Raw genomic sequence first — 13,243 nt, forward strand, 5'->3', positions numbered from 1 at the left:
CTTTCCCGCACTCTCAGCTGCAGCAGTCAGTGGTGGTTCGTCCATAACGTCGGATTCCGAAGTCGGCGTCGTTCAGAGGAGAAAATTTTAGAAAGAGTGGAAAGGCGGAGGGTTATTGCAAGTAGAACCGTTGAGTCTATTCGAGTGGAACCCGCTTGCTAGGGTGATTTCGAATCTTTCAATAAACTCTCAATAATTCTCTAGTATCCTTTATTGTTTCATTCATATAATATCCTATAATAACCCCCGCAATAATCTCTAATAACACTCTAATAACTTTGATCATTCCACTTCAATATTCCCCTGCAATAATCTCTGAATAATCTTCGTGGTTTCACTTCAATAACCACCTACAATAACCCCTCAATAAACTCCTAAGAATCTTCACGATTTCACTTCAATAACACTCTAATAATCTCCGCGATGTAACACACGTGGCGGCATAATACAGAAGTCCACACGCAAAGCTACGTCCGGACTTCGTATGAAAAATTTTCTCCTTTCACAGAGGAGTTTTCAAATGGTGAACGATTGAGAGGCATTTCCTGCAAAGTTTTTTTTTCTTTTTCTTTTTTGAGTACCACCTAATTCTTATGAGGCATTTCATTGTGTTTTTAAAATGCTGAAAACAGCAGGTCCCGTCGCCCCGCTTACCGCCAGCCCGACCCTACCGCAGCTTCCCGCCACCCATTCGCAGCTGCCCCACGCCCGGCCCCTTCCTGCCGCTCGTCGTTGCAGCTGTCGACCGACCTCTGTTGCCCTTCCGCCACTTGCACGCCCATGGGTAATGTTTTGTGTTTTGTACTGCAAGGAAGACGTTTGTATATATCATAGGCGGCAAAGCTTAATACGGAAGCGCACATGGATCAATTGTTTCATAAAAAGTATTTAAGAAAATAAAAAATATTCAACCAAACATATTTTATATTTTTTTGTTTTAAAAAACATATAAATCATAACAGTTACAAATACACTTTTTAAAAGCATAAAATATTAAAAAAAAACTAAATAAAAACAAAAACAAAAATAGAAAATATAAAGTGATCCCAAACTTATCCTAAATTTTAACATTTATATTAGTATCATTCAAATCTTTCATATCACATCAAAAATATAATCATTTTAATTTAAAAAAAAGTGAATGTATATTTGCATGCATATGAAAGATGTGATTTATATAAAAATTAAAGTTTAGATGTTAGATGTTAGATGTATAAAAATATATGAGAATTGAGTGATATATACATAAATCTTGCTCGTTTTTGTGAAGATTTGTGTACCTAACACTCCATTTATATACACTAACATATATAATGCCTGAATTTTTAATTTTGACATACATATCATGTTATCTCTGCATGAAAAGATTAATTTGACATTTTAAAATTATAAATACTGATATTTTCTTATATAATATTAAATATTTGGGTGGTATAAATCTATACAATAAAATTTAAGTGCTACGTATGTACATACATAGGAATTGGGTTTTTTGAATCACATATTCATTTTTTTGGAATATAATAATAATAGTTAGAGATATATAATTGATGCATGTCAGAAAATTCATGACAGTAGGGCAATATATTATTATCTTAACGTGATTCGAAGATTCAACCACGCTCATTTGAAATAAATAATCAGTTGAAATACCAGAAGTTTGTACATGAAAAATTCAGAAAACGAAAAAATCTTAGGGGTTGACCCAATTGTAAAAATCTACTATAAATTGATAATTACAGAGTCTATTGTCCCACGGGTGGGAAATGTTTGTCAAGTATTCTGAATTGTAATGTCGACGTGCAGATAAACTTGTTGCAAGGAAAGGGTTGCAACAGTAGCGATCAGCGGTTGTATTAGGTGGTGGTCGATGGCAATCAGCGATGATCGATGTCAGACGATGGTGGTCAATGGCGGTCGGAGGTGGTTGACAGCGATAGAAATGATATTGGACTTCAACTCATTCTCAAAGCTTCAAGCTGTTCCTCAAGTCTCTAGCCTCAAGCGCTTCTCATCCCCCCTCATGAGAGGGTGGGACTCTATTTATAGAGTTTCAGGTGCAATTAATGCAAAAGTATAAACCACTTGGTCCAGAGAGATTTCATTGATCACACATTATTTAATGAATATTTGAGTGACTTGATGATGTCAGAATTGAGCAATCTTTGGCTCGTTGGATTCCTCTCGCTGAGACGCTCGATTCAAATATGACTCATTGAATTCGTCTTTCGTTTGACCTTACAAATCTGCCCAGAAATCTTCCAAAGACGGTTTAATGGCTTGATTAGGGCTCACTTTGGTTTATATCTCATCGAAGTTGGTACCATTGGGTCTGTCTCATCGAGCCGATCAGTTTGAATATAAGTTTGCTGAAATCGAATCTCTGAATAAGATTTTATCAACGTTTGAATATTTTTTGCTCAAAAGATTGTCTCTATATTCTTGTCATGTCTCGAGATTTATGTCAAATAATAAAATTTTGTTGATAACTTATCAATAATCATTATAAATTTTACTAAAAAAATAATATTTATGTATAAATATAGCACTTTAAATATTTTTTTGTATTTATTTATCTTCCAAATTTTCTAAGCAATATTTATGGCATCCCAAATTCTTTAATAGATGAAATTTAATACTTATATTCACTCATTTTCACCTCACGAGACTAACCCCATCTAGTATTAATTGAGCATAAATCTCATGTCCATATCTTATATGATAATGTTTTATCATTCTCGATCACAATAAGATCTTTTCACATTAAAATCTTATTGTAGGAGTCATCTTTAGTTCGTCCTTTTCAAGTCTCTTTTAAGTTGATCTCATTTTCTGCCGGTTTCATATATTTCCTTCTTATTGCGAATTTTGTTCTTTTAAGTTAGTAATCTTTGGTTGTCTCTTCCTCCAATTGAATGGCGTACATGCACAATTTTTATCATGCAATATGGTGCTATGTGAGGTTAGAAATGTGATTGTATTTGCTTTTATGTGCTTCCTCCATGTAGCCCAAACTATCATTCACTTCGAGCAAAACACAACAATAGGATTTTTCATGAGCTTTTTTATTTATTTATTATAATCAAAGAATATTAATTTCTTTCCCATTTAAAAATAATAATAATATTATAGTCCTCTCATTTTGTTAATATATTTTTTATTCTCTACAGGCATGACAAAATTAACAAAGTTTATGTACAATCATTTATCAATCTACGGTTGCTTCTTTTACAAGTAATATATAAAGTTGATAGGGTTCAAATTAAGCAATCAAATCTTCAGTGTTGACTATGATGATTGAAAATATAACTGGAAATGTTAACTTTTAAATCAATCTTCAAATCGGGTTTCAAAATAACAAATTAAGACATTCAAGTTAAAAACAATCAGCTAAGGGTTTTAAATAATTCAGGTTAAAATCAATCCCTTAAAAATTTTAAAGTAAAGTTCATTTATCCTCCGCAACAGTTTGTCAAGGATGATATATTTTTTATTGTCTTAGCTTACAATGAGTGAATGTCATGTCGAGCGCATCACTATGTTCACACTCAAGCAATATCATGCCAGTAAGAATATAACACGAGTCCTTTATTCTTGCTATTTGACACAGCGACTCCAACAAAATTCAAGGTATTGTGATGACAACTAAGGTCGACTTAAATTTAAACCCTTAGAAAAACAATCATCTCAAATCTACAAGGTTCTCCTCAACGACACAATCTATGGTTGCTAACAATGATTCTTTGATCATGTTGGAATGATTACCTCTTTTGATTAATTATATCATGTACTACAATGACCCGAGATGAAGAAACCATGTGATCTTGGTCAAGTTCGTCATGATTTTCCCCACCATCTACTTTAAACTTAAGGTGATAAATTTTATAATTATAAACTTACATTTGCTGGTATTATATTGAACATTCAGTATTTAATGACTAGCTTTAATTGAAAGTGCTCTCCCATTTTCAGAAAGAATAATTAACCATTAGGACTTTTGCTTATAAGAAACTACAAAGTCACAAAATGAGGGTGAAATATCCGAGTAGTCTTTTATATATAATATAACCTACCTTCTGAAAAATTGACCCAGAATATTAAACACAAAGCTCTCAATGAAAAGAGTTTTTGTGGAGTGAATTTTTGGACCCCACAACATTTCAACTACGATGTAAGTTATTTGTCTTTATGTAACTCTATTGTGTAGATTTTGTGGTTTCATAAATGAGCCTAAGTCCTTTGACGACATTAAAGTGCTTCTTGGAAGAAAATCAAGATAATTGATAATGTAATATATAATTTATCTTATTCACATGCTACAAAATAAAAATATTTGAACATATTTTTTCAAATTATCATATAATAGAATAAAAAAAGGATTGTAGTTATTTTATATGTTTGCATTATTAAAGAGATAGAAAATGAAATGAAAAATCAACCATGAGCTTTCAAGGATAGCAGTACATAGTAACTCATTGCACCTCAATGCAAATTAAAATTGGCCTTTTGGATTTGTTCTCATTATTACTATGATGTTATTCTTTAACAAAACCTGACATTAATTTTCATGTAAAGATCATTATTCATATGATTGCACCTGTTGATGCATTTAAATTTTATTATCAATGAATCTAATTTGCTTTGATAACATGTTCTTTTGAATACATGACTTTCATAGATTTTTTGATATACAACTAGATGTATACATTTGTCATTTATATAACTTATTTGTTGATTGACAAGTTGGAAATAACTCATAATGATGACAAAACCTTTGAATTAAGATAAAATTGCAATACAAGGATGACCACTGCAATTTTAACTACACCACAACAATAAAGAATATATTGTTCATACACAAAATAAGTGTTTATTTCTTAAGTAAGCCTATAAAGAAAAATACTCGTCACACACATTGAAGCATATTATGGTTATTCAAATCTAAATTATTTGCTCCAAACCATCTAAAAGGCTAAAAACAACTTGTACATAAAAATGTCTAAGCTGAATCTCGAGGAAATGCTAACAAAATATAATTTCCCGATAATAGGGCTTTATAAATTTATGAGCATTATAAAAGACAATTTGTTGAAAAATAGTTTGCAAAACTACAGGATGATTATCATGATAGTCATAGTGCACAAAAACTTATTTCAATGATGATTTTGAGATGAGATATAAATTTTTTTACGCTTGTTTTAGTTAATAAGCTTTTTTATAAACAATTTGGTTAATAATTTAAACAAAATTAATAATTTTACTATATTTTTAATAAAATATTATTATAACTAAGTCTTAAAATGTTAAAAATGAATAAGTCTTAAAATGTACAAAATTAATTTACGCAAAGCTATATTGGTTGGACCTTATAGGCATCAATTTTTTGATGTCACACATGTAGGATGTCATTTTACATGTTATGGGACCATCTTCCACTCATAGATAGCCTCCCATGGTTCAAGGGATTCATAAACTGACGTTTCAGGCAAAAAACTAGGGTTTGACTTGGTGTAGCCGTGCCCGAAAGCGATTCCCCATAGTTGGCATTAATTCTTAATGTCACAGATGTATGATGTCAATATAAATATTATGGAACAATATTTCATTCATACATTACTTCTTATAGTTCAAGACATCCATAAAAACTCTCAAAAGAGTATTCAAGGGCACGAAATCCAAAGTTTGAACCAGTGCACTTGAGTCAGAGACTAGTGCAAAGTTTGTATTAATTTTTTTTAATAGGAAAAATTTTAAATCCATTTTAATGTTGAGGATCATATTTCATTCATAAATAATCCCTAATGGTCCACAGGATCATAAAACCCTTCAGCGGATGTTTGAACACAAAACCAAGATTTGAGTTGGTTTAGTCATGCCTGAAAGTAGTAACCCTCGGTTGGCAGTAATTTTTTATTTAACACATGTTTGGTGCTCATTTTAATGTTTGAGTACCATACTTTATTCATAGATAAACTCCCATGGTCCAAGATATGCATAAAATCGTTCCCTAGACTTTTTTTGCAAAATTAAAGTCTACCTGGCTAGACCGACCACAACCTCTTCTCTGATTTTGTGTCTTAGATCATTTTGACTGAATTTATCTATGGAATTTTCTTTTATTTTATTATATGGAAAGATGGGGGCTAGTACCATGGAAAGTTCTTAACCCTCCACTTCAGAGAAAAAGTAGGGGAGAAAGCTTTTTCCTCATCTTCTTTCTTCTCTTCTTAATTTTATTTTTTTTATTCCTCTTTTCTCTCATATTTATGCTCATCTTTTCTTCTCCTTACATTTCATATTCTCTTGAGGCAAGATCAAGAGGGAGTTCAAAGAGTTTTCTTGGCGGAAACTCTACATCTTTGCACAAGAATGAGCTCAGACAAGCAAAGAGAACATATCACCAATCATAATGGCAGAGAGAATTTTTTTAAACCTTATTTTTCTTGGTAGAAAGCTTGTAGGTTGAATGGCATATCTAGGCTAGGAAGTCTTTTCTTTGTTTCCCAATGGACCATGAGTTTTTTTTCCTTCCAAAAGCCCATAGACTTTAAATTATTTTTAAGCCAAGGTTGTACTAACATTGTCGTTTGTTTGGACATATTCATTTGGATGGAAACTTAAAGTCATTATACATAGAGAATGAAGAAACACCTTTTCTCTTCATTCCTTATGTCGTGAAGATTTCTCTTCATGAAAGACCTTCATATTTTTGTCTGGAAAATAGAGGTGGGTATGTGGTTAGCATGGATAATTTTATTATTGGAGCGTTAATCATGTGCTAGTGCATCTCTCCATCTTTGAGTCAAGGATCCATGAGAGATTATTTAGGGAAAGTTTGATTTATCAATTAAGCGAATTTAGGTTCATTTTGTCATGTGCTTACTTGCATTTTCATGTGCATATTATGTGTGGAGCATAACATGTGATGTACCATTTTTAAGTATTATATGAAATTTTGTATTCTTGTCATATTTTCATGACATATTGTCCAATGTATGAAAACATATACTATTCACGATTTAATATCAAATAAATTAAAATATATATTTAGTGTGTGACTTCATGTTTGATGCATGAAAAATAATGTGCTCGTGACTTAATGCATGATGCATGAAAAATTGTGTTTTTACCTTGTGCTTATGATAATATCAATTGCATGGATAATTAATTTTCAGACATGTGACTTGATGTCAAACATGCTTGAATTTTTTCTTGCATGATGCTGATATTTTGAATTTATATTCATTCTAATCTTAAGCATGTATGAAAATATATTTGACTTGATACCTGCATTTTAAATTCATTCATGTAAAAAATCCTTTTTTGCAATTTTTTGTCCACTTGACATTGGCATATGTGAAAATCACTTTTTTTAAAATGTATTGGATTTAGCTTTTTACTAACAAAGTGTTGTCTCATTCCATACAACATTGTGGGATGTTTGCTTTGGCATGTTCACATTCACATCAAAAATTGTTTGTGGATATCATGTGAGTGAACATCTCGGTTGCTATTTGGGTGAAGTGTAATCTTCCATAAGGTGTCCTACACCCAAAACAACTTAGTTTAAAATCTATCTTTTTTCATCGTGCTTATGACTTGAAGTTAGGCATATACGAAATATTGTATCTTTTCAGAATGCTTGTTAGCTAGTTTTATACTAGCAAAGTATTGTGTTATTTCACACAACACTTCAACATATTTCAACATTGAAATTTGCATTTCCATTTCTCGTGTCTGCATGATATGAGTGTGACATCCATTTACGTTTGCATTTGCATGATCAACATCCTTATCATGTGCATATGTTATTATGTGTTCATGGAAACTTAGATTTCTTGGATGACGCAACACATGAGTTGCTGAAAAGGGATGTCTAATTAGGTTGGGTCAACTACTTTCACGACCAAACATACTTAAAGTTTTAATAGTTTGAGATGATGGATCCATGAAATCCTAACCCGACCATTTCTACCAGCTTAGGAATTTATTTCATGTTTCTTGATATACCTCCTTTGAGCCATTCATTCATGTTGACACATCATGGAAGTTATTTTGTAAGTTCATTTGCCAATATGACATTGCTTGTTTAGGATATGATGACTCACATTCTACCCTAATGGCCTGGTATGGCTTTGAAATACTAAAAAATCTCTATTTAGCACGATCATTTAGCATTTTGGTATACATATTCACTAGTTATCATAAAAATATAAGCATGACTCATTTTATCGAGAGTATTATTGGGTATCCCTTGAGATGTAACTAACTAAAGGGACACGTTCCTTTGGGAGTTTCTCTTGATGCCACAAAAAAAATATAAATTTTGGTTCTATGATTAATTATGTGGATTGCTGTTTTTCATTGATATGTGTTTCAAGCTGTCATGATCCGATTTCATTCTTGAACCTGCATTATTGACCTATCACACGAAGATAACTTTATATAAGCCCTTCACTTTTTTTTTTTTTTTTGTATAGTATCATCATATTTTCTCTCTTTTCAATCCCTCCTTTTCTCTGAATCATTTTAATGATCCAAGAAAAAAGGCTATTTAAAAAGGTGAATTATAATACGACACTCAGAGAAGCTGGTGACTGCGATTTTAAAGAACCAAAACAAATCTATTACATATCAGAGATTGATGGCATTAATTTAAGCAATTCCATTATAATGACACATAAGTAGGTTATACTTCAATTAATTAATGATTTAGTTTTAGCTCGAGTCGATAAATGACTCACAGTTAGAAATAAACCAACCAATGAATCATATTTTGATTGGCCCTACAATTTTAGGATTTTTATTATGATTGGTTAGAGTTGTACATAAGTAAAATAACTAGCAAGCTAGATTGGCACCCTTCAAAGAAATCAGTGCAACTTATCAATTTGATCAAATACAACTGTTCAATCCAAGACCAAAAACAAAAAAAAAATCCCATCAATATGTCATGAAAATTCCCATTACGTTGCCTCGACGAGAAGAATCCAACAAGCTCAATATCACTTAATTCTAAAGATCATTAAATCTCTCAAATAATTAACAAACTTCTATTATCAAAGAAGTTTAATATGAGTCCTCTGTTCTGGGAGTTGGAGGAAAGTTATTTGTCAAAACACCAAAATACCCCTAATGACTATAAATAGACCCCCTATTTTTACTTAAAAGAGAAATGGTAAGAAGGGGAATTCTAAGGCTCCTTTTGAAGTGAAGATCAGATTATAACTTTTTGCCTCCATAACTATCAACTTCTGTTGACCGTCGTCGCTTATCGTCATTGACCTCCATTTGTCAGAAGTTCTGCTTACAAATGTTACATCATAAATACAAGTAAAACATATAACACCCATACTGAGGACTCAGCGATAACTTCCAGCCAGCATAGTCATCGACGACCCCCGACCATCATCACTTATTGCGACTAATCACTAACTGCTAGCAACCGCTACACCATCATAACAAAACTATGATGATTATTCTTAACACATGTATTTTACTTTATATTGTACACCAACAGGTGTTATCACTTTTATAAAATAATCACCCCATTCTCCCACTTTGTGAGAAAAAAGTGTACCACTGTACTTGCACCATTTATAGAGAATTATTTTAATTTGGTCAGATCCCATGATTTTTTTTTCATTTCCTAGTTTTTTCACATAAAAAAATTATGATATTTTCTCTTTTATCTGTGTGAGTGTTGGATCTTCGTGCAACTTTAGATGTTAAATATCACTCTATCATTGAAAAATTTTAGCACACAAAATGCCTATATTAATTGAACTTCAACACTTTTTGTTGATTCATGACTTTAAAATTATTCTTGTGAAGTTTGAGATTTCATCGATTCTGATCACCCCAGCTCTGTTAGTCCCTCTGATCTCTAGCACACTTGTGCTCTTTCAATGCACTTTTATGTTCTTTCAAGATCTTAAACTATCATTATTTTCTCGAGCCATTGGCCCTTTAAAGTACAAACGAACTTAGTAAATGTCATAACATTATCCCAAATGATTGATTGCTAACTCCATATTCTCGTTGATTGTGGAGACAGTGTTAGCCCTAATTATTGCCCCTGACTTTTTTGCGCCTTTTCAAATTAAAAAAAATTAAGAAGAGTATTAAGATAGTAACAATATTATATAATATAGATTTTGAAAAAAAGGTATTGACCTGTCATCAATACATTTAATCAGTCGGCAAGAATCTCAATGTGTTTTTGAGCAAAATATAGTCCAAATTCAAATTAAAGATCATCAAAGATCCCGATTTTTTTTTAAAAAACTTTTGTCAAATTGATTGCCTCAACAAGACAAACTCGATGATAGCAAATTTGGCTTCATCCAAATCCAATCAAGCCATGCTTAAATCTTTAAAGCTCTTCTGAAGGTGTTATATTGTCAATTGAATGTCAAATGAATTTCAAATTTGATATATTTATATTCAAATCGAGCATCTTGATGAGAGGAATCTAACAGACCTAAGTTGTCTTAATTCTGAGGCTATTAAGACTCTCAAATCATTTTAAAAAACTTTATAATCATGATTAATTAATATTAGTCATCCGATCATGTGTTTCAACTAGTTATTCACCAAAAGACTAAGTTACCTTTACCCATACACTATAAATAGACATTCTCTCTTCACTTGAGAAAGGACCGGCGGGGACGGGGGAGGGGGGTGGGTGCTAGAAAAAAATTTAGAGCTTGTTACGGACTAAAGACCACGTGATAACTTTCGGCCTCCGTAGTCCACAACCATTGACTAATGCCACTGTCAACACCTTTGCACACTGCCACCGACAACACCAGTTTGGTTTGCTTCTGCTTGTTGCCATCGACAACCACTGGTTGATAAAGTTTTATATGAAATATGGTCGTAACATATACTGTCGTATTGATGGCTTGATTATAACTTTTGAGTTCTAACCTTCACTGCTTACGACTACTGTATTCAAAATAAAACAATTCTTCAGATTCCCAAAGTTTATCTATACATGTATGTCAACAAGTGTTGTATGTGATGTAAAGTTATAACCTTCCTCTCAGTGAAAAAATGAAGCATCTTTGCACTTATTTACTTATAGTGGATTACTTTGATTGAGTTTTATCCCATGTTTATTTCCCTTTCTGGGTTTTTTTCATGTAAAAATTATTGGTGTATTCTTTTGGTACATTTTTTTTTTATCATGTGACTATGTGTTAGATCTCCGCCAAACTCTAAGTAGTTCAATAAAACCGCTCTCAACGTCATGAAATTTCCGACACATCACAAGTATTAATACAAAAATCTAATGCATTTTAATTTCAAAGAAATAAAAAAATTTCCAAGTTTATTTTACATTCAATCAAATACGAGCAACTTAAATATATAGGATATTCTCATACATATTGGACTTCTTATGTATTTACATATCAAAATAGTTAAATATTCTTATTTACATGTAACTTAAAAATTAAATCTTTAACATCACATCAATAATACCACTATCATTATGTTTGTAAAGCAAAAATTAATTTTTTCTCTATAAATTTACGATACTAAATTATTATAAATGTAAATGTCTCACTTTAATTTAAATGTTAGATATGTAAATAGATAAAAAATTATGTTATGAATATATATTGCTTTATTTTCTACCGTATTAAATATCATTAGTCTAATTATTCATATCAGGACACCCCATAATCCTTTATTTTAATACCCCACCATATCTTAAGGATCACATGCAGATTTTCTTAATCAGTAATCGAACGGCCTACTTCCCCACTGTCGTCAATCCAAGCGCTACACGTACGCACCGCCGACCGGAGCCGCGGTACTACTCGCCCATACAACAGACAACTATGAACTCGTCACAACTCACAAGGCAGAAATCGTCGTCGTGTCACTTTCGCAACACTGCCATCAGCCAGCTGACCTGCATCGGCCATATCACTCTCAGCACCACCGCAAGCCCAAGCCGGCGATTTTTCCGGCAGTGCGTCATCACTGTCCTTGAATAGAAACAGCTGACGGCGGTCATCGGAGATGGAAGGCGAGAAGATGACGCGAATGGACCGTTGGGGTTATCCGTTACGAACGAGCTCCGACGCTTGCGTGGCTGCGATTGATGCTTACTATGGTGAAGTGCTGTGTTACGGCCGGAACCGCGCCGTCATCCTGGAGGCCCCTGCCAAAGATCCCGCCTGCTTGCTCGGCAATGCCCTCGCGGCTCACTTTCTTAGTTCCAAGGATCCATCCAAGGCTTCATCCCTACTCGCTTCAGCCACCGCCGCCCTTGTAAATTTAACTTTCTTTCTCTCTCTATCTGGCAGCCTCTCAATGTTTTGTGTGTGTAATTCTCCCTTTTCTTTCGGGTCAGGAGAATGCTACTTCCTACGAGAAGGCTGTTTATGAATCAATCATTCCGTTGGTTGGAGATAGGAGGGACGAGGAGGCGGCGTTGCGTCGGCACGTTGAGGTCTGGATATGATTTAGCTCTTTTTTATGCCGTTTCATGTGCTTTTACGTTTTATTGGTAATGGGCATTTTCACAACGTACATGTTGGATAATTGGAGAATCTTGGGTTTTTTTTTTGTGGCCTAAGTAGTTAGCATTAGGATTTTTTGACTGGATTTATGTAGAATTTCAATAGATAGAGAAATTTTGAATTGTGATACTTTTGTTGTGCTAGCGTATTTGGATGATTTGTTAAGACTTGCGCTGAGTTTTGTTTATCTGAGACTATTTTGCAACTAATATATTTAGTTGAGGTTGTATGTCTGTGTTATTAATAGTGGCTTTCTAAGCTTTTGAAGAAGTACATTGAACTTGTGGGTTGCAGGACTTATTTAAGCTTTTATAAATTTTTTATTGAATTTTTGGCATATGAGTGAAATTAGAAATTTAAAATGACTGGTTAATATAAAAGTGGACTATACTTTAAGAGAATGACATTGAGAATTAAATATGAAATTTACAAAATTGTAATTGGACACATTGCAATATTGGTATTTGTTGAACTATAAAGAATTTGATACTAGATAATAAAAATAGGAATAATTTAGAGAGATTATAATGTTCGTGAAAATGTAGGAAGCTTATTGAAGTCATGGCAGCGGAAATAGAATTAATTGTTTAGATATGTGCAATAAAGTGGTAAAGTTATCATATACCGATAAGGCAGGCATATATAATGTAAAAGATTAGGAAAGAGAAGGGTCTGACTAAATGTAATATGGCAAGAAGTTGATGGAA

At 32.8% G+C, this 13,243-nt stretch overlaps 2 protein-coding genes across 6 annotated transcripts in view; one reads left to right on the forward strand and one right to left on the reverse strand.

The window, feature by feature from the left end:
• LOC110020666 (tubulin-folding cofactor E-like) overlaps positions 1-139 on the reverse strand; it is a 25,835-nt gene extending 25,696 nt beyond the window's left edge. The window contains exon 1 of the mRNA XM_020718848.1: positions 4-139. Coding sequence (XP_020574507.1) covers positions 4-45 — 42 coding nt within the window. The 5' untranslated portion in view covers positions 46-139. The remainder of the gene's footprint in view (positions 1-3) is intronic.
• Positions 140-11,742: 11,603 nt separating this feature from the next.
• The window catches only part of LOC110024490, a 31,122-nt gene continuing 29,621 nt past the window's right edge, over positions 11,743-13,243 (forward strand). For all 5 annotated transcript variants that reach the window (XM_020724493.1, XM_020724500.1, XM_020724515.1 and 2 more), the window contains exons 1-2: positions 11,743-12,285; positions 12,368-12,466. In XM_020724493.1, coding sequence (XP_020580152.1) covers positions 12,034-12,285; positions 12,368-12,466 — 351 coding nt within the window. In that variant the 5' untranslated portion in view covers positions 11,743-12,033. The remainder of the gene's footprint in view (positions 12,286-12,367; positions 12,467-13,243) is intronic.

This window comes from Phalaenopsis equestris, unplaced genomic scaffold, assembly GCF_001263595.1.
Source record: "Phalaenopsis equestris unplaced genomic scaffold, ASM126359v1 Scaffold000002, whole genome shotgun sequence".
NCBI classification, from domain to species: Eukaryota; Viridiplantae; Streptophyta; class Magnoliopsida; order Asparagales; family Orchidaceae; genus Phalaenopsis; species Phalaenopsis equestris.